Below are 16,832 nucleotides of genomic sequence, written 5' to 3' on the forward strand. Positions count from 1 at the left end.
AGTGAATTTCTTCATCTCACTTGCACCTTTACTGTTCGTGGGCTTTGAACTGGAGGTGCTGACCCTGTGCTGCCATGTGGTGCCGGACTGCAGTTGCAGAAGGCTTTCTGGAGAAGACCTTTCCAATTTTTATGGCAGCTGAATAGCTTGGTAACTCTAAGGAGCCAAGCCAAGGAAGCCTACATGGGAAGGCACCATCCATCTTGTTTTGACATCTGTCAAGGCTTGGCTGGGCTTGAGATTTGTTAAGTGGAATCACACTGTATTGTGTGCCAAGGATCAGCCTTAATGAAGTCTGTGGCGAAGCTTTCCTGCCATGCTTGCGAAGCTTGCCACGGCGGGGGGAGCTGCTGCGGGGACCCACCAGCCCCCAGCAGGGTGAAGCGTGCCTCTTCTCCCACAAGCCCACCAGCCTGTGTTCTTGGCAGTGGTTGGCAGCTGAGCACTCACCAGGAGCTGCTGCCGCCTTTCCCTGCCCCGCTGGGGCCCATGCAGGACTTACCCCTTGTCCTTGAGGAGTCAGGCTTGCTCTGAGCGAGTGATCTTAATGTGTTGAGAGGGGCTGGGCTCCCCAGGGCCCGGAGCTGGCTGCCTCTGCAAAGAGATTAGATGGGCCCTGCTGCCAATTCCTGCCTGACCTCTAGGAGCTGTGCCAGCGGATTTGCTGGAATAAACTCCCAGCCACAAACCCTTACATCCATGTGGGCCCTCTGTATATTTCTTTAATATGAAACAAAAATACTGAATCTTCCTGTTTACATAATGCATAAAACAGAGCATCATCAGATACCAGCTCTTTCCTTTAGGGCCAGACAGGGGTAGATTTACATGGTGGTCTTCAAAAATCTTCCTCTTCTACTCTTCCTCTCCCATCAAAACTTTAACCATCTCGCTGGAGGTGTGTGAAGTTTGGATGCTCTCCCTGCAGGAGAAGAGGATGCTGCTGGCTGATAGGCCAAAATGTGACAGGTGTCCTGTCAGCAGCCGTTTCCTAGAGCAAATGTGCACCGGCAAAACCACTGCGATGAAGTGCCCAGCTTCTTGCTACTTTGGTTATGGCTCTTGACCCACGTGGAACACAACGTCCTCCTACATGGAAAGAGTGGGGGAAGGCAGGAAGAACATGGGAGCAGAGATGGGAGCCTGTGCGCTGCCAGGGCAGCCCCAGCATGGTATGAGGGGTGAGCAGGGGGAGTCATTGTTCATTGCAGACACCTGTGGAGAAAAGGTCTTAAACATCTCTTCTTTCACCTTTCTGTGGTTGGCCTGCTCCTTCCTTCCTGCTTAAGTCCTCATTGCAGTCTATGTCTGGTGGGCTAGAAAGGAATCTTTCTTTGCAGGGAGCCCTGGATTCAACCCGAGGCAGAGTGGGGCCTGCCTAGAGATGAGTTTTCCTTGCCTCACCGGCTCTTCGCCCTCCTCTTCCGCTGGCTGGGGCAAGGTCCTGTGCTTGGGCGCTTTGATCAGGACCTAAGCGCTGGGAGCCTGCTTTCTACATCAAAGGCAAAGCATCCCTTTGAAATCTCAGCTGCTGAAGGACAGTGAGTTCATGGGCTGCAGCACCTCGGCTCACGGGATGGGAGAGCCCTGGGTTGGGCCAGGGAGCAGTCGTGCTGGGATGGAGCTGGAGCAGCTGGCAGTCACTGTGTGGCTGGGACATCCCTGGGCTCTGGTGGCTGTGCCTGGGCAGGTGGCAGCAGCTGGCAGAGGAAGCAGACGATGGGGTTTTCCTGGAAAGGTTTCTGTGCCTTTGCTCTGACGCTGGGGCAGAAGCAGTCCAGGTGAGAGCCTGGCCCAGCGGAGTGGCAGGACACTGGTACAGGCTCCTGCCCCTGCCTGTGCCCTTCCCCTTACTCTTCATCTCCTTCCTATTTAAGTGAATCCTGGCACAAAACACAGAGCTCTGATTACAAAGGTGATTTGCAGGAATCAAAAAAATCTGGGCCAAACTCGGCGCCTTGCCCTCTCTGTCTCCTATTCTGCATCTCCCTGGATGTCTTGGGCCAAATGTTGTCATCTGTGTAGAGGACTGTGGCCAGGATTACACCTCCAGGGCAATGCTAATCCTCTGCAGCTGCTGTCTGGTGTGGGGCGGGTGGTGCTGGAGGTGAGGGAAATATTTATTTTGAGTTTTGCCATTGGCCACCACCCAGGAAAAATGAGTGATCGTACTGGGGACTTTGGCCACTTCTGCCTGCAGCAAGAGCTGATCTTCCTACCCTGCTGGCGCCTGCGGGAGAGGGGTGAGAGCTTACCCTGGCAGGCTGCAAAATGGGACCACCCAAGCAAGATTTTATTTGGATGAGGAAGCAGCTGTGCGCCCTGAGAGCTACCCTGGGATGTGGTGGGGGAAGCCTTGGAGCCACCAGAGGGAGAAGATGATGGATGCTAAGTCATGCTGAAGCAGACCGGCAGACCGTCTGCTCCACCATCACCTTGTGCGTTGCCCTTGTGGCCCCAGAAATTACTTTCCTCGTTGTGAGCTGAAGGGTCTGGCACCACGGGGAGTGGGCTGGCGGCTGTGAGGGAGGTGACGGGCATGAGCAGTGCCCACGTGTGCCGAGCTCAGGGTGGCCTGCAGGTGCATCCCGCCTCAACAGCAGGGCTGTGCTGGCACCCACCCCTGCCCAGGCAGCACCCGGAGCCTCAGTCCTGCCTGCAGCGTGCACAGGCAGCAGGTTCAACCCCGCCCAGGGCCCCACGGCCCTTCCCTCCATCTCCAGCATCGTTTCCTCTGGCCTTGAGGCCGGCCAGTTGCTGCTCTGGCCCCAGTTCTTCCTCTGCGCCGAGCCTGGCTTCCTCCCTGCTTTCCGGGTCCTCTTCTCGGCGGCACATAGGGGATCATGCCCTGCCTTGCAGAGGAAGAGGAGGAAGCATGGCTTCTCCTGTGATGGTGCCAAGCAGGCAGAGAAAGCGCCCGCCAGCCCCAGTCACCCGTCACCCCCACTCCAAGCAGCGTGTGGAGCCCCAGCCTGCAGCAGCCAGCACTGCCTCGGCAGGGCAGGGCCTGGAGGACGCTGCGCTCCCGGGGTCTCTTCTCCAGCCTATTTTTGGGAAGCTGGGAGCTGCCTGGTGGGGGTGGATCCTGGCAGGGCTGCCTGGTGCCTGCCAGGGCCAGGCTAAACAGGACTGGCACTCCCCCGAGCCACCCAAAGCCCTGTCCCTTGCAGCAGTTGCATCCCTGCCCTCCCCTTGTGGGCAGCCAGAGGCGAGCTGACCCTGCTGTGGGCATGCAGGGCCGAGCAGGAGCCACCGACAAAGAGCCTGGGCCCTGCTGAAATGCTGGGCTTTGTCTCCAGTGGGGTCCCTTGCTGCTGTCCATGAGCATTTCCAGATGGCCCCGGGCTCCTGGCACCGGCTCCACTGCAGCATCCAAAGAAAAGCAGGGATGAGGGGGAGTGGGAAGCGATGTCCCAGCTCACCCAAGCGAGGCAGCCTGGGGCTCTGCTCCCAGCTCCGCTAATTGCCCTGGGGAGTTGCTCCCAGATCCTGTCCCACCCCATCTCAGCCAGGAGGCCCCTTCCCTGCCCATGGAGGGGGATGCCATGAGTCTCTGGCCCTGGGCATCCTCAGCCAGCTCCACTGGCTTTCCCTGTGAGCCAGGCGTCTCTCCAGGTACCGGGCTTTGGGGTCCCCACCCCTGCATCCCACCAAGCCCTCAGCACCCCTGGGAGAGAGGGAAAACACAGCTGCCCTGGGAAATAAATCTGTTGTCGGAAATGCATCTGCCATGGGAAGTGCATCTAGTGTGGGAAATGCATCTGTCGTGGGAAATGCATCTGCACTGGCCTCTGGAGCCGCCTTTGTGGGGGCGGGGAGCAGCAAATCCCACCAGCTTTCCTCCTGCCTCGTCTTTTGGCCAGGTTCAAGCCTTTTGATAGCTGATGGTGTTGGTTTGGCCCCAGTTCAGGGCAGGCTGGGTGCTGGGCTGCCCTGTGGCTGGGCTCCCAGTCCAGCAAAGCTGTGGGTCTTCCCACAGCTCTGGGGAAGACCCACGCAAGCACAGATCTGGGCAAAATGGTCAAAACCAAATTGAAAGGAGTTAAGAGCCAAGGAATGTGACCCAGCACAGCCCAGCCAATGGAATATAACAGCCCAGAGCAACTTGAAGACTCTTTTTTTCCCCCCCAATCCTTCAGGGTTTTTCTGTCCCTGGTTTTGGCTCCTCACTTGGCTGCAGCGATGCGCTGAGCCTGAGCCAAGCGTGTTTCCCAGGGAATCAGCTCATGGCTGGGAATCGCTGCCCAGTGCGGGCAGGGGTGCAGGCCGGGGCAGGGGACGGGTGGCCCAGGCTGTGGGGTCCCCCCCCAGTGCCGGCAACCCGGGAGAAGCAGAGTGAGAGCCAGCATCAGTCCTTCCCTTTTAAAGTAATTAGAGGCTGACAAGAGGCACAGCAGCTCAGGGTAATTTAGTGCTGGGAAGTGGCTGCAGCTGAGTCTTGGGCAATGAGCCAACAGCAATGGGTCCTGAGGAGGGGTGAAGATGGGGAGGGGCACAAAGGCTTCACCCCCACCCATGAAGGGAAGGATCCCCTCCTGCCAGGGCTAGCAGGGTGGGGAGGGGGTGGAGGGGCAGCCAGAGCCCCAGGGAGGAGGGAGCAGGTCAGGGGTAGGTTAACGTGCACCAAGCTCTGTCAGAGGCACCGTGGGGACAGAGCAGAGCCCAGGTCTGACCTGTCCGCATGGCAGCTGGAGTCCAGGCCCACAGGGAGAGCCCCCCACTCCACAGTGTCACCCCCACGGGGATAGGCCAGACCTACAGTCCCCTGCCAGTGTATGAACAGCGCCGGGCCTCTGCCACCCATCCTGAGGCTGCCCGGGCTGCACCTGTCAGCAGACCCAGTGTCACCAGCAGAGACGGAGAATCCGCCACCTCCATCACTGCCGCCCGCCGTGGTTTGGCTTTCTCTCCCATTAAAGGCTGAGCAACATTTTTCCCTGGAAAAAGCCAATTTCCTACCCCCCCTGCGGGTCTAATTTTTCCCACTCCCACAATTACTTCCCCAATCTCTGCAGCGGTCACAACTCCTCCTGCCTTCCTCTGCCGAGACGCAGCGATGAGACAGGATACGGCCACCCCTTCCCCCCAGGAAACCCGCTGGGGCCGCGTGGGGACAAGCAGCCGGCAGCACCGGGGCAGGCGGCTCCGGGAGGGACCCCGCCGCATCCCCCAGCCCGGGGAAGGCAGGCAGCCCCCCCAGGGCTGGAGCGTGGTGCCGGCAGTGGGAGAACAAGGCACACTGTGTTCCCAGCGAGGCCATTGCCACTGCCGTGGGAGCTGGTGAAAGGCAGCTCTGTCCTCTGCTGGGGCAGCAGGGGGGTGTGTGGCTGCTTTTGGCGACACCCCCACCCCAAATTGGTAGCCCCAAGGTGGGGGCTGCTGTGGGGACAGCGCTGCCCACACTGGACTCGTCCTTGCATGCCCTGGCCCAGCACCCACAGGCGAGCCCCCATCACTGTGAAATCTGCCAAACCCAGCCCAAGGCAGCCCCCGTCGCTCCTGCCCCTCTCCCGCAGCAGAAAGGATGGCACCACAGCTCTCCACGCACCCAACCCCTTTAATACATGTACAAGGTGTCCACGGCCACTGTCCTGCCCACAGGAGCGCGTGTCCCCAGGGCTTCACCTCACGCCGAGTCTGAGACCACGTAGGGACCCCCCCACACTATCTTTAGGTGCCACATCCCTGTATCCCCACGAAACACGGCTGTGAGCTCAGCCTTCCCTTCCCCTCGTGCTTCCCTGCCATGGCAGCTGAGACCTGCCAGCTCACTGCACTTGTGAGCAGCCCCCAGCCCGCTCACAGCCCCGTGTGGCACAAGCACAGCCGCAGCAGGTGCGCATGGGAGGCAGGAACACTGCTGGGACCCCGCGGCAGAGGTGGGTGAAATGCGATGGGTGGCACCCCGAGTGTCACGGCCTGGGTTAGGGGACAGCTGCTGGGGAGCAGGCAGGACCTGGAAGCCGTCCAGTCCCCCCCCTGTGACCACCTCCCAGGGCCAGCACGCCTGCTCTGGAGGGGCCAGGGAAGGGTGGGCATCCCCCCTTTTCTGAGGCTGCAGCCATCAAGCAACAGCGGGGCAGAGGGGCCAAGGCTGCAGGGGGGGCAGCGGGAGGGGGAGGCCAGGTCCATCGTTAGCACCATGGTGGTGGGGGCGGCTGGGGGAGGGAGCCAGGGTCAGACCCACTCCTGCAAGGAGCGCTTGCAGTATAAGAGCATTCGGGGTGCGCCCTTCCTCTGCATCTGGACGATGACGTAGATGAGGCCAAGGATGCAGAGCAGCAGCACCAGCAGCACCAGCACCATGACGACGCTCATGGTACGCGTGTACTCATCAATCTGCACCACCACATCCACGTCCCCGCCTGGCCGGTGGCCGCCTTCGCCGTAATCCTCCTCATCTTCCTCCTCCTCCTCCTCCTCCTCCTCTTCCCCCTCCTTGCCTTCGGACCGCCCGTCCCCATTGGGGTTGAAGGGGGGTTGGTCCCCATCAGGCCAGCGGGGATGGGGATCGGGGACCAGCTCCGTGTGACAGCCCATGAAGTCCCGTAGGATGGATTTGGGATAACCTGGCTCCGTCTTGAGCCGCTCGTTGTCAAATTTCCAGTACTTTGTGCCTCTGTAGAAGTAGGTGGAGGCTGGAGTGGGGAGAAGATGGAGGCAAGGGATAAGTGGGCAGGTACAGGGCACCTCACAACCTGTGCACCCCTGCAGATGCCCAAGACATCTTGCTCCAGGACTGATGAAACCCTTCAGAAAGGGCTTCACTGCTGAATCCCAGGCACCCCTCAGTCTCCATCCCACATGGCCAGGTCACCAGAGGGGTGACCCCCTCCCCTGCCACCCAGCCCTCTTCTCCTCTACTTACAGGCGTCCGGGCTGAGGAAAGCACCCTTGGGTGAGGGAGGGATGCCCACCCAGACGGAGATGGGCTTTGGGTACCCAGGGTCCACTGAGCGGGTGTCTTCGTTAAAGCGCCAGTATCTGGGGGAGGGAGGCAGTGAGGAGCACGAGGGGTCTCCACCACCCGCCATGCCCATCCCTGGCAGGGGCCAGGAGGGGGCAGAGCAGGGAGGAGGACCCCACAGACACTCACCTGTCCTCACGGAAGAAGAAGGTGTGTCCCGTGGGTTCCCACCAGATGGCCGTGTCGATGCTGTCATAGGGGATGCCCTGCCCGTAGGTGACCAGGGGCTGCGGGTACCCAGGCTCCAGGTTGGCTTCTCGGAAGAGCCAGTACCGGTCACCTGGAGGGGGACGGGAGGGGGCATGAGGTGGCAGTGCCCCGCTGCTGCAGCAGGTGCATATGTGGATGGGGACAGGGTACGGTGCCACCCCAACCCTTTGGGATCAGGCAGTAGCTCCATCTGGGGAGGTGGATCAGGATGGAACAAAGCCAACAAGCTCGCAGGAGCAGGGGGGGGTGTGGGGTGTGGGCACTGGCATCCCCTCTCCTCCTCAGCCCTCCCACGCAGCTTCCCTGCTCACCTTTAAAGAAGACAAACCTCCCGTCATGCCTCTCGTAGGCAGCATCGATGTCCCCGGGGAGGCCCCGCCAGAAGTGCCCGATGGGCATGGGGTAGTTGTCCAGCACCCGGTTGTGCCGGACCCTCCAGAACCACCGGCCCTGGTGGGAAATGGGTTGTTGGCAGAGGATAGGGGACACACAAGGACACAGTCCCAGTGCCAGGCATCTTGCCGGGGGGCTCTTCCCACCCAGGGACCCACCACATCCCAAGAGAAGGGGGAGGAGGGGGTCCCGGCAGGTACCTTGAACACAAACATCTCCCCACGCAGCACCGCCACCGTGTCAAAGTTCCCGTCGCAGATGTTGGGGCCATACTGGTCAGGTCGGTCTGGGCTGCCAGGTTTGGGGGGTCGCTCTGGTTTCCCCGGGGGAGGCGGTTTAGGGGGTCTCTGGTCTGGCCTGCCAGGTCTCCGGGGTGTCACGGTGGGCAAAGCCTTGGTGGGCTGAGGGTGCCCGTCCGCGGTACCTGGATGGGGTGGGTGAGAGAAGGGATGGGGTGATGCAGGCCAGCAGCACGTGTCCCTCAGTTGCCCAACAGAGGTGCCCAGCATCCCACCTCTGGGCTGATCCCCTCCCAGCTCCTCACCATACAGCTGCTGGATGCCCTTGAGGTCGTCCTCAGGCAGCTGGAAGTTCTCTGTGTCCATCCACTGGTAGAAGGGAGCCATGATAGCACTGGGGTTGCTGGAATGCTCCAAGCCCAGCGAGTGTCCCAGCTCATGGACAGCCACCAAGAAAAGGTTGTTCCCTGCAGGGAAAGGTACCACAGGATGTGGTGGAGAACATGATGTGCGAGGTGGGTCCTTGGCCCCAACACCCTGCGATGAGGGTGCTTGGGTGGGAGCTGCCTGCATCACCCAAGGCAGAGCTGCCCTCCCTGCCCCTCCTGCCCACGCCAGAGCACCTCCCTGCTCTCAAACCCAGGGGCCCGTGAGGCTCCTCTCGTTGCCGTCGTCACCTCCTTGGCTCTCAACTCACCAGACACATCCGAGTTCTCCAGTGTCCAGGGCTCATCTGAATCGAAATGCGTGTCCCCCCCCATGCCAGGACCAGGAAAATACGCGTGAGCCAAAAACCCCCCGATGCCGTCGAAGGGGGAGCTGTCTCCATGGAAGCCAGAGGCGAAGAGCACCATGATGTCAGCCTCCTTCTTCCGCTTCTGTCGGATGTCCTCGTAGGGCACCTCCCGGAAAACCAGCGGCGTGGCTTGCTCCCACACCCGGAAAGCTCGGCGGACGGCCTCGTATGAGTGGTATCGACCCAGCTTCTCTGTGTAGTTTTGGATGCTGGGGGTAGAGAGCTTGCTGAAAATGGCCCAGGCCAGCGCTCGCCCCCTGCTGGGGTCCACGGCTCTCTGGGGGCAGGGGGGTGAGCCCTGGAGATGCTGGTACCTGAAGGTGAGATGGCTCTGGCTCCAGCGCCGCCCCGTCAGCGCGTACCGCTTCCGCCGCATGTTGGACTTCATCCGCGCCCCAAACTGGTCCGGGACCCCACAGCGGGGACGTTTCATCCACCTGCCAGGAGGGGCATCGAGCCAGGGCTCAGTCCACCACGGCCAAGGTCCCTGGGGGGGGCGTTGCAGCAGCCGCGGATGGCGAGGGAGGTGTCCTAGCTGCAGCGGCACAGCCCCCAGGAAGGGAGCTGCAGCTCCCACGGGAGACAGGGCCCACGCTTGCAGGTGCAGGCAGAGCCCCGGGGCCAGCAGGCAAAGCCAGGGAGCGGGGCTGCCTGCTGCCAGAGCAAGAGGACATGGAGAAACTCACGCCTTGGTCTCCTCATCCAGGACACCGGTGACCGTGATGCCGTAAAACTTCTGCATCTCGGCAAGGGCTGAGGAGAAGGTCTGAGCCGAGCGCATGGTGGACATCTGCCGGCTGGGCTGCGGCAGGTACCCGTAGAGCCGCAGCCATGCCTGCGCCGGGAGAGCCGGGCGTCAGGCCGCGGCGGGCGGGGAGCGGCCCCACGGCCGCACCGGAGCTCTCCCGGGGAGCCCCCGGCGGAGCAGGACCCGGCCCGGAGCCCGCGGCCCCCCCCGGCCGGTTGGGCTCCCGGAGCATCCTGGCCAGCTGCCCTGGGCAAAGGCCGCGCCCGGGCAGGGCGGGCAAGCCGGAGCACGCGGGCAGCGCTGGGGGGCACCGACAGGAGCTGCGGCCCTGCCCCGGGACGACTTGGGGCGGGGGTAGATCCTGGGATCTCGGGGGGCTGTTGCCCACCCCGGCCCCGGGGAGGAGGCTGGCACGGGCCCGCAGGCTGCCCGGCTCCCCTCCTCCTCCTCCCCCCCGGGGGCTGCTGACCCAACGGCGGCAGGAGCCCCCCCCCGCCTCGGCAGCCCAGCACCCCCACCCCGTCCTGCCCCCACAAAGGGGCTTCTGTCCTTCGGGGCCGGCAGCCCCCCGGGGCGACCACGGCGAGGGGAGGGGAGCGGCAGAGGGGCAGCGGGGCTGGGGCCGCTGGTCTTCCCCTCCCTGCGCCAGCCCCCCTCTGCCTCCCCTTCTCTAATTACTTTCTTCCTGAAATGTTTAATTTTCTTTTTGTTATTGCTTTACATTTTGAGGGGTTTTTAAATTTTAATTTTCACTTTTTAATTTTTTCCTTTTAACTTTTAATGTTAAACTTTTTTTCCCTAAATTCCTTTTAATTTTTCAGACTAATTTCTTTCCTCTTCTGATTTTCCACTATCTACCGTTTTTCCACTTTCCAATTTTTAAAAAACGGTTTAATATTTTAATTTTGAAAAAAAAGAAATTTTTTTTTCCCCACCCGCCCCCCACCCCAGGCAGGGCGGCGGAGCAGAGACTTTATCAAAGGCCCTTTCACCCCCTCCCCCGCCGCGGCCCGGCGTGGGCACAAAGCGCTTCCTCTCCCCCGCGGCCGCTGCCCCCGGGGCCGACCCGCGCCGCCCCGCCTGCACCTGCCTTTAGGGCGCGCAGGGCCGGCGGCCGCAGGTGCAGGCGGGGGGGGCCGCAGGCAGGGTGTCCCGGCAGAGCCCCCCCGCCCAGCCCGCGCCCCCCGCTCACCTCTGCGTTTATCTCCTCGCCCGCCGCCGCCGCCCCCACCAGCAGCACCAGTAGCACCAGTAGCGGCGGGAGGGTCCCGCTGGCCCGCAGCGTCCCGCCCGCCCGGCAGGGGGCGCCGCCACCTCCGGCCATACCGCGCCGCCGCTGGTTCGCGGCTGCCCCCGGGCCGCGCCGGGCCGGGCCGGGCCGGGCCGGGCCGAGCGCGGCGGTGTCGGAGCTACGCCGCCCTCATGACCCAGGGCCGGGCCGCCGCGGGGGGCTGCGCACGGTGCATGGGCGGCGCTGCCAGGCGCGGCCCGTCGCCTCCCGGCCCGCCTTTGTGTGTGGGATCAGGCCGGCGGCGCACGGCACATGGGCGGCCACCGCGGCTCGGCTCGGCTCGGCTCGGCTCGGCTGCCCTGCCCTGCCCTGCCCTGCCCGCCGGGAGCAGCGGAGCGGGGCGAAGGAACGCGGGCGCGGCGGCAGCGGCGCGGCTCGGCAGGGAGCGGGCGGGGCGTGGCCGCGGCGGCGAGGGGCGTGGCCGCGGCGGCGAGGGGCGTGGCCGCGGCGGCGAGGGGCGTGGCCGCGGCGGCGAGGGGCGTGGCCGCGGCGGCGAGGGGCGTGGCCGCGGCGGCGAGGGGCGTGGCCGCGGCGGCGAGGGGCGTGGCCGCGGCGGCGAGGGGCGTGGCCGCGGCGCCCTCACCCCGGCACCTGCCCCGGGCGGGGCGCGCAGCCGGAGCCCCCCCGCCATCTGGGGCAGCAGGGGGCCGCCGCCCACCCCCGGCCTTTTGTCCCTGTGGCCACGCCGCTGAGCCCGGCCCCGGCTCCCCAACACCCACCGGAGTTGCACAACTGGGCAATGGGCCAGGCCGGGCCCCACCGGGGCAGGAGTGGGGCCACTGGTTGAGCATTAACCTGGCACTGCTGGACTCGGGCTACGGAGAAACCGGTCGTGCCAGAGCCGGTTTCACTGAAAGTCACCAGAGACTAAATATATCTGTCTTTGTTTACTTTTCCTTCCCCAAAAGAAAACTCGGGGTGTAATCACACATCTTATTGCACAGATCCCCCCTCCCAGAAACTAACTGGCTCTAGACTTCACAGAATTTTGTGAAGGATTTTGGAAACCAGCCACTGCCCGGGTGCTGGCAGACATCACAACCCGTGCCGAGATGCTCCCCGGGCTACGAGGCGCCCAGGCTCCCTCGGGTGCAAGGCCAAGCAGTGCAGCACCCAGCTCACAGAAAGGCTTGCAGGCATCTCTCACCTGAAGCCTGTGGGAGCTGGGCATGGCTGAAAGGGAACAGCCAAGATGTACCACAGGAAAAATTTTATGACACAAGGAGAGGTTTTTACTGCTCAGAAGTCCCAGAGACTTTCATCAGACAGACACGGAATTAAAAGATTCAGATTAAAAGATTCATCAACATCCTGCTCTGAATACTAAAAAGGCTGCAGCCAACTGCTCTGCAGGAAAAAAAAGGATTAAAAAGGAGCTTCTCCCAAGGGACCGAGTCCAGCCCACTGTCCCCAGGGTCATCATGGCATCAGGGGTGCTGTTTCCACAGGGAAAAAGCCTGGAGCTCCAGCAGGAGCTGCCACCCCCTGACTCACCTGTGGGCATGGTCCATCCAGCTCAGGCAAAAGCTGACGCTGCCCTCTCTCAGGCTTGCCCACACTCAGTAGCAAGCTTCTCAGGAGAAGCAGCCCACCAAAAAACTCCTGGGCTTATGGCATGCACAATCTTAGACCAAACCTCTTTCAGACCCAGCCTGGAGCACTGGAACACAAGGGATTTCTAACCTCTCCCCTCCAGATTTTGTCTTTTGCTGTTTGGCAAAAGGATCAGATACTGAACTTTCTCTATAGAGGCAGCAGTAGTGTGAGAGGGACACAGAACACGACCAAGGAACTTGTCCCAACTGGCTTAGAGTAGGGAGATGCTCTGGCAAGAAAGTCCAGCTCAATGTCCTCAACTCTTGCTACTCAAAGCATGCTCAGAGCCTCCTGACAAGCTGGCAGCGCTGTTTCCAACCATGACAGACACTCTCACTTTAGCAACCAGCTTCCCACGTTACTTTCTTCCTCCTTCCTATAAGGCATCTATGGCTTTTATAGATACTTTCTTTTTTTAAAAAAAAAAAAAAAAAAAAATCAGCAAAATTAGCGACCGTGGGATGGCTGGAACCACTGGTGCTGACTATAGCACATACAGCAGTAAGGATGAAATCTGCTACAAACACACATTTCTTCATCCAGCAACTCAGACTTGGAAGTAGCCCGACTTGAGGCCACAAACAGCACAGAGATGTTGAGTAGGCAAGAAGAGCGTAGGAGGTGGGTGACAGCCTGCACCACTCAAGAGTTTCACTGGAGAACGGTCCTTGGTTGAACATCAGGGTCTTCAAAGCTCTGAAATGCACAGCCTCAGCTGCCCCTACCTCAAGGGGAAGGAGAAGTACTTGTTGCCTGACTTGCAGCGGATTTCTTCCCACTGGACACGCAGCAGGAGTGCTGAGTCCTCAAACCTATCCACGATGTCCTGAAAAACAGAAGCAGGAGTCAGTAGCAGGAAGGTGGATCTGCCAGAGGACAGAGTTGGCAGCTCCCTCTCTGAACTAAGTCACAGACAAGGCCATTTGTGGCTGGAAGCCTCTGACTTCCTTCTGGAGGGTGATTTAACTCACACGCCCCTCAGAAGCTTCTCTTCTTTCAAGCCAGTCAAGTCTGTCTTGCTCAGTGAAGAGAATTTCCCACTGTCCACCCTCGGCAGGGAGATGTGGCTGGACACCAGCTCTGCTCTTCCCCTGCTCTCCACACTGCGTGGGGACACACCTGGAGCTCACGCAGACACTGCCCATCCAGCCTGCCAGACAGGTCCCCGACACACCAAGCCAAGCTGATATGGAACGACGGGTCCTGAAGACAAAACAGAGGTCAGATCGTGAGGGCTAACAAAGGAGGCTTTGCTCAACACATGGAGCCACAGTGGGAGATCTGGTGTGATGCTGCCCTGCCTGGGATAGCAGAGATAGGAGGATCCTGAAGCTGGGGGCCCCCTCTGCCAGCTCAACAGTTGCAGAGCTGATATGGACAGTGCTGGAGGTGAGATGAGGCCTGGGCTCCCCACACCAGCCTTTTTGGACACCAGTAGGCAAGGCTGCCTGGTTCACAGCCTCCCTGTGGCCAACTTTGCAGAAGCTTTTCCAACTGCACAGAGAACCTCTCATGGACAGTCCTGGAACAGGTAGGTGGATCACTTGTGAATAACCCACAAGATCCCCCTGCTCAGCTCTGGAAACAGAGAAATCAGGGTCTGGCCCTCCAAAATCCAAAACCTGTCCCCAAAGCTAATCCCAAGCCAAGAGGCTGGACCAATGCCCCAGGAAACTGCCCAAGGAAGAGGCACAAGCATCGCCCTCAGTCCCACAGTGCTCACCCTAAGCCCATATCAATCCTAGGACAACCCTGCTTCCACACACAGTGGGGCAGCAACTGTGATGCAGGCTCTGGCCCTTCTCCCCAGAAACCTGATTCTCCAGAGGCTACCAGATAGTTAACACATTAATCTCCTGCACAGGATGTGATACAGAAGTAATAAGACTTGCACTAGTCCCATTCTCAGCAGGATTGTGTTCAGGGTGTTAAGTATGAGCATCACCAACCAGCCCAGAGGAAACCATTTCAGAGTCTAAACTCCCTGGTCCTGTTTATTTGGGGTGAATATTTCAAGGACCCCTCGCAGAGAACCAGTCGGCATCTCTGAAGTGGCAGGAAAGTAAGTGGGAGATCCCTCACCTTGTAGAACGTGGGAAGGTCAAATTCCTCCAGAACTCTGTCCACCTCTGAGACCAGCTCCAGCAGCTGGAAATGCCCAGCGGAGACCTCCAAGCCAATAAAGGTCCTAAAGAAATATAAGAAGAGACAGAAAACACCCTTTCGTGTTGCAGAAAGCACAGCTGGAAGCACACCTAGCCCTGCATTCCTACCGGGTAAATTCCCTACCTCCTAACAAAAGATAATTTGAGGAACACCAGGTTTAAGCATTCAAGGATGCTGACCATATTCTGAAGAAAAACAGACATGGAGAAGCAGGACTGGATGATCTACCACGTAGATTTACTAGATTAGCTCAGTACCTTTTGGGACATGAAAACTCATTTTCCAGGCAAAGGATGTGCTTAATGGGTATTTCAGCAAAGCACTGTATCGTGCAGGAGCTGCATTCAAAAAATGGAAGTTGGCAGGGGGGTTTTACAGCAGAAGAGGAAGTGGAGGAAGTACTAAGCTGGAGAGACCTCACAAAGAGGTACTTTCTCAAGAACTGTCTGGGGAAGACTTAAGTCTCTCTCAGGTTCCACATCATCCCATCCATGACTATCATGGGCTGCCATTCCTGCTAGATTCAGCAACTTTTCACAATTTTAATCACCTTTGCTTTGACATTTAAACTACTTAATTGTGTTCAGTTGGAATCAGGCTTCTGAGTTGACGCCTGGAAGAATTAGCACTGTCTGAGCTATTTCTCTCCAGTTCTTGGAAGACCTGCACTGCAATCTCATGACTGGCACTGCTGCTGAAAGAGGCAGCCCTGGCTCTGCTCACGCTGGCACAAGAGTTCATGAAACCACAAGACAAACCAGATGGGAGATGGCAGTGAAAGTGGTTGGCTCCTTTAGCTGCTGTGAAACCGTAGCATGAATCTAACCCCAGCAGAAAGGTCTGCCTCAGGTCATGTTGTGAACAGATCTTTCTTCAGAAGACTGAAATCCTTCAGCCTGAGGTTTGGCCACCACTAATGAGACTGACGGCTACCAGAGAATCAGCACAGAAGCTAAAAAGTTGTGCAGTTTGCTGGGGAAAGGTGTGAAATCTCCGGTGATTGCATATTGTCCCACCACACAGGTCAGCCTGGTCACAGTGGGACAGGCAGGGTGACATTTCCCATCCAGCCAGCACTGTGCCCAGCCTTCTACCCAGGCAGGCAGGCAGGCTGCCCTGCTGCTCACTCACCTGGTTTTGTTCTGGTTGGTGTAAACCTTCACCTGGTCAGCCACACAGAAGAACCTGAAATAAGAAAGATCCTATTTCAGCTGGTGGGGGAAAAAAAAAAAAAAAAAAAAATAAAAAAGAAGATGGGGAGGGGTCAGGATTTCTACAGAGCTGTGGAAAGATAAAGGCAAACGTGTACCACAATCGGACCAAACTGGTGCAACCAGAACCCTTCTGGGCTCAAATTAATCCATTTCCTCCTGGTTTCCGGTCCTCGAAGCCCAGACAGCGACAGAGGCCCTAAGCAGCTGATGCTCAGCAGGCACCTGAGCCAGACGTAAGCGGGAAAACCATCCATGGCTTACGGGCTGGCACAGCTCCAGCCACCTCCTTCAAAGCCGAGACCTGACCCGACCCGTTCTGGGTCCCGAGGCAGAGAGGAAAATTCCCCAGGGCTTTACTGGTACAGCACCAGCTCCCGGAAAGCACAGAAAGGGTGTGGGTGCTGGTGAGGCCCGGGCCGCAGGGGAGAGGGACGGGTGCGGGGAGCGCTGTCCCTACCTGTGGAAGGCGGCCAGGCGCTCCTTGAGGGAGCGGACGAAGGGCCCGATCCAGTGGTAGCGCAGCACCACGCACTGCGAGAGGCTGAGGTGGAACTCCTCCATGGCTGCCAGCGAGGGCACAAAGGTGCGAGCGCGGCAGAGCAGGAGCTCCAGCAGCTCCAGAAACTCCTCCCGGGCCCTGTCTGCGGGGCAGCGCCATCAGAGCCCCGTCCCCGCCGGGTCCCCCAGGACTCCCGTCCCCGCCGTGCACCGGCCGGGCTGAGTCCCGCCCTCCCCTCCCGGTCCCGCCTCGGGGACACCGGTTACCTACGGGGCAGGTACACGTGGGTGGCCCAGCTGCCGCGCTCGTGGGGGAACCCGCGGACGCGGCCGCCATGCCGGGAGCTGTCGTCGCTGGCGGCCTCCTCCGGCTCCGAATCGCCCGGCAGGCCGGCGGGGGCGGGCAGGCGGGGGCGCCCGGCGCTGCAGGGACCGGAGAGGAGGATGAGGAAGGCCGCGCGTTCCTCCGCCGGCCCCGCTCGCTCTCTCCGCACCCCGCACAAACGGCCCCGTGCCGCAGCACCCACCTGGCCCGGGGGGGCCCCTGCGCGCCGCTGCCCCGGCACCCCCCTTCTTCTTCCTCCTCCTCCTCCGAGCTGCTGTACCCCACCAGCGCGGCCCTCATGGCCGGCCCGGCCCCGCCTGAGCCCGCCGGGCCCTTCCGGGGCGCTGCTCGCGGTGCCGGTGGCGGCGGGCGGGGCGCGGGCGCTGTTG

The 16,832-nt window shown here is 60.5% G+C and overlaps 2 protein-coding genes across 2 annotated transcripts; both read right to left on the minus strand.

Annotated features, from left to right (window-relative positions):
• Window positions 1-5,545: 5,545 nt before the first annotated feature.
• On the minus strand, window positions 5,546-11,036 carry MMP15 (matrix metallopeptidase 15). The gene is made up of 10 exons (XM_074913441.1): window positions 10,546-11,036; window positions 9,292-9,440; window positions 8,920-9,042; window positions 8,507-8,814; window positions 8,115-8,276; window positions 7,771-7,994; window positions 7,489-7,627; window positions 7,097-7,247; window positions 6,869-6,984; window positions 5,546-6,638 (listed from the first exon to the last, which is right to left on the minus strand). The coding sequence occupies exons 1-10, from the start codon at window positions 10,675-10,677 to the stop codon at window positions 6,178-6,180; spliced, it is 1,965 nt and encodes a 654-aa protein (XP_074769542.1). The 5' UTR covers window positions 10,678-11,036; the 3' UTR covers window positions 5,546-6,177.
• A 1,642-nt stretch (window positions 11,037-12,678) lies between these two features.
• Window positions 12,679-16,811, minus strand: USB1 (U6 snRNA biogenesis phosphodiesterase 1). Its single transcript, XM_074913152.1, has 7 exons — window positions 16,646-16,811; window positions 16,390-16,541; window positions 16,078-16,261; window positions 15,538-15,591; window positions 14,323-14,428; window positions 13,360-13,443; window positions 12,679-13,066 (listed from the first exon to the last, which is right to left on the minus strand). Exons 1-7 carry the CDS (start codon window positions 16,741-16,743, stop codon window positions 12,962-12,964), a joined length of 783 nt encoding a protein of 260 aa, XP_074769253.1. The 5' UTR covers window positions 16,744-16,811; the 3' UTR covers window positions 12,679-12,961.
• Window positions 16,812-16,832: the final 21 nt, after the last annotated feature.

This window comes from Athene noctua, chromosome 9 (assembly GCF_965140245.1).
Source record: "Athene noctua chromosome 9, bAthNoc1.hap1.1, whole genome shotgun sequence".
Classification (NCBI taxonomy): Eukaryota; Metazoa; Chordata; class Aves; order Strigiformes; family Strigidae; genus Athene; species Athene noctua.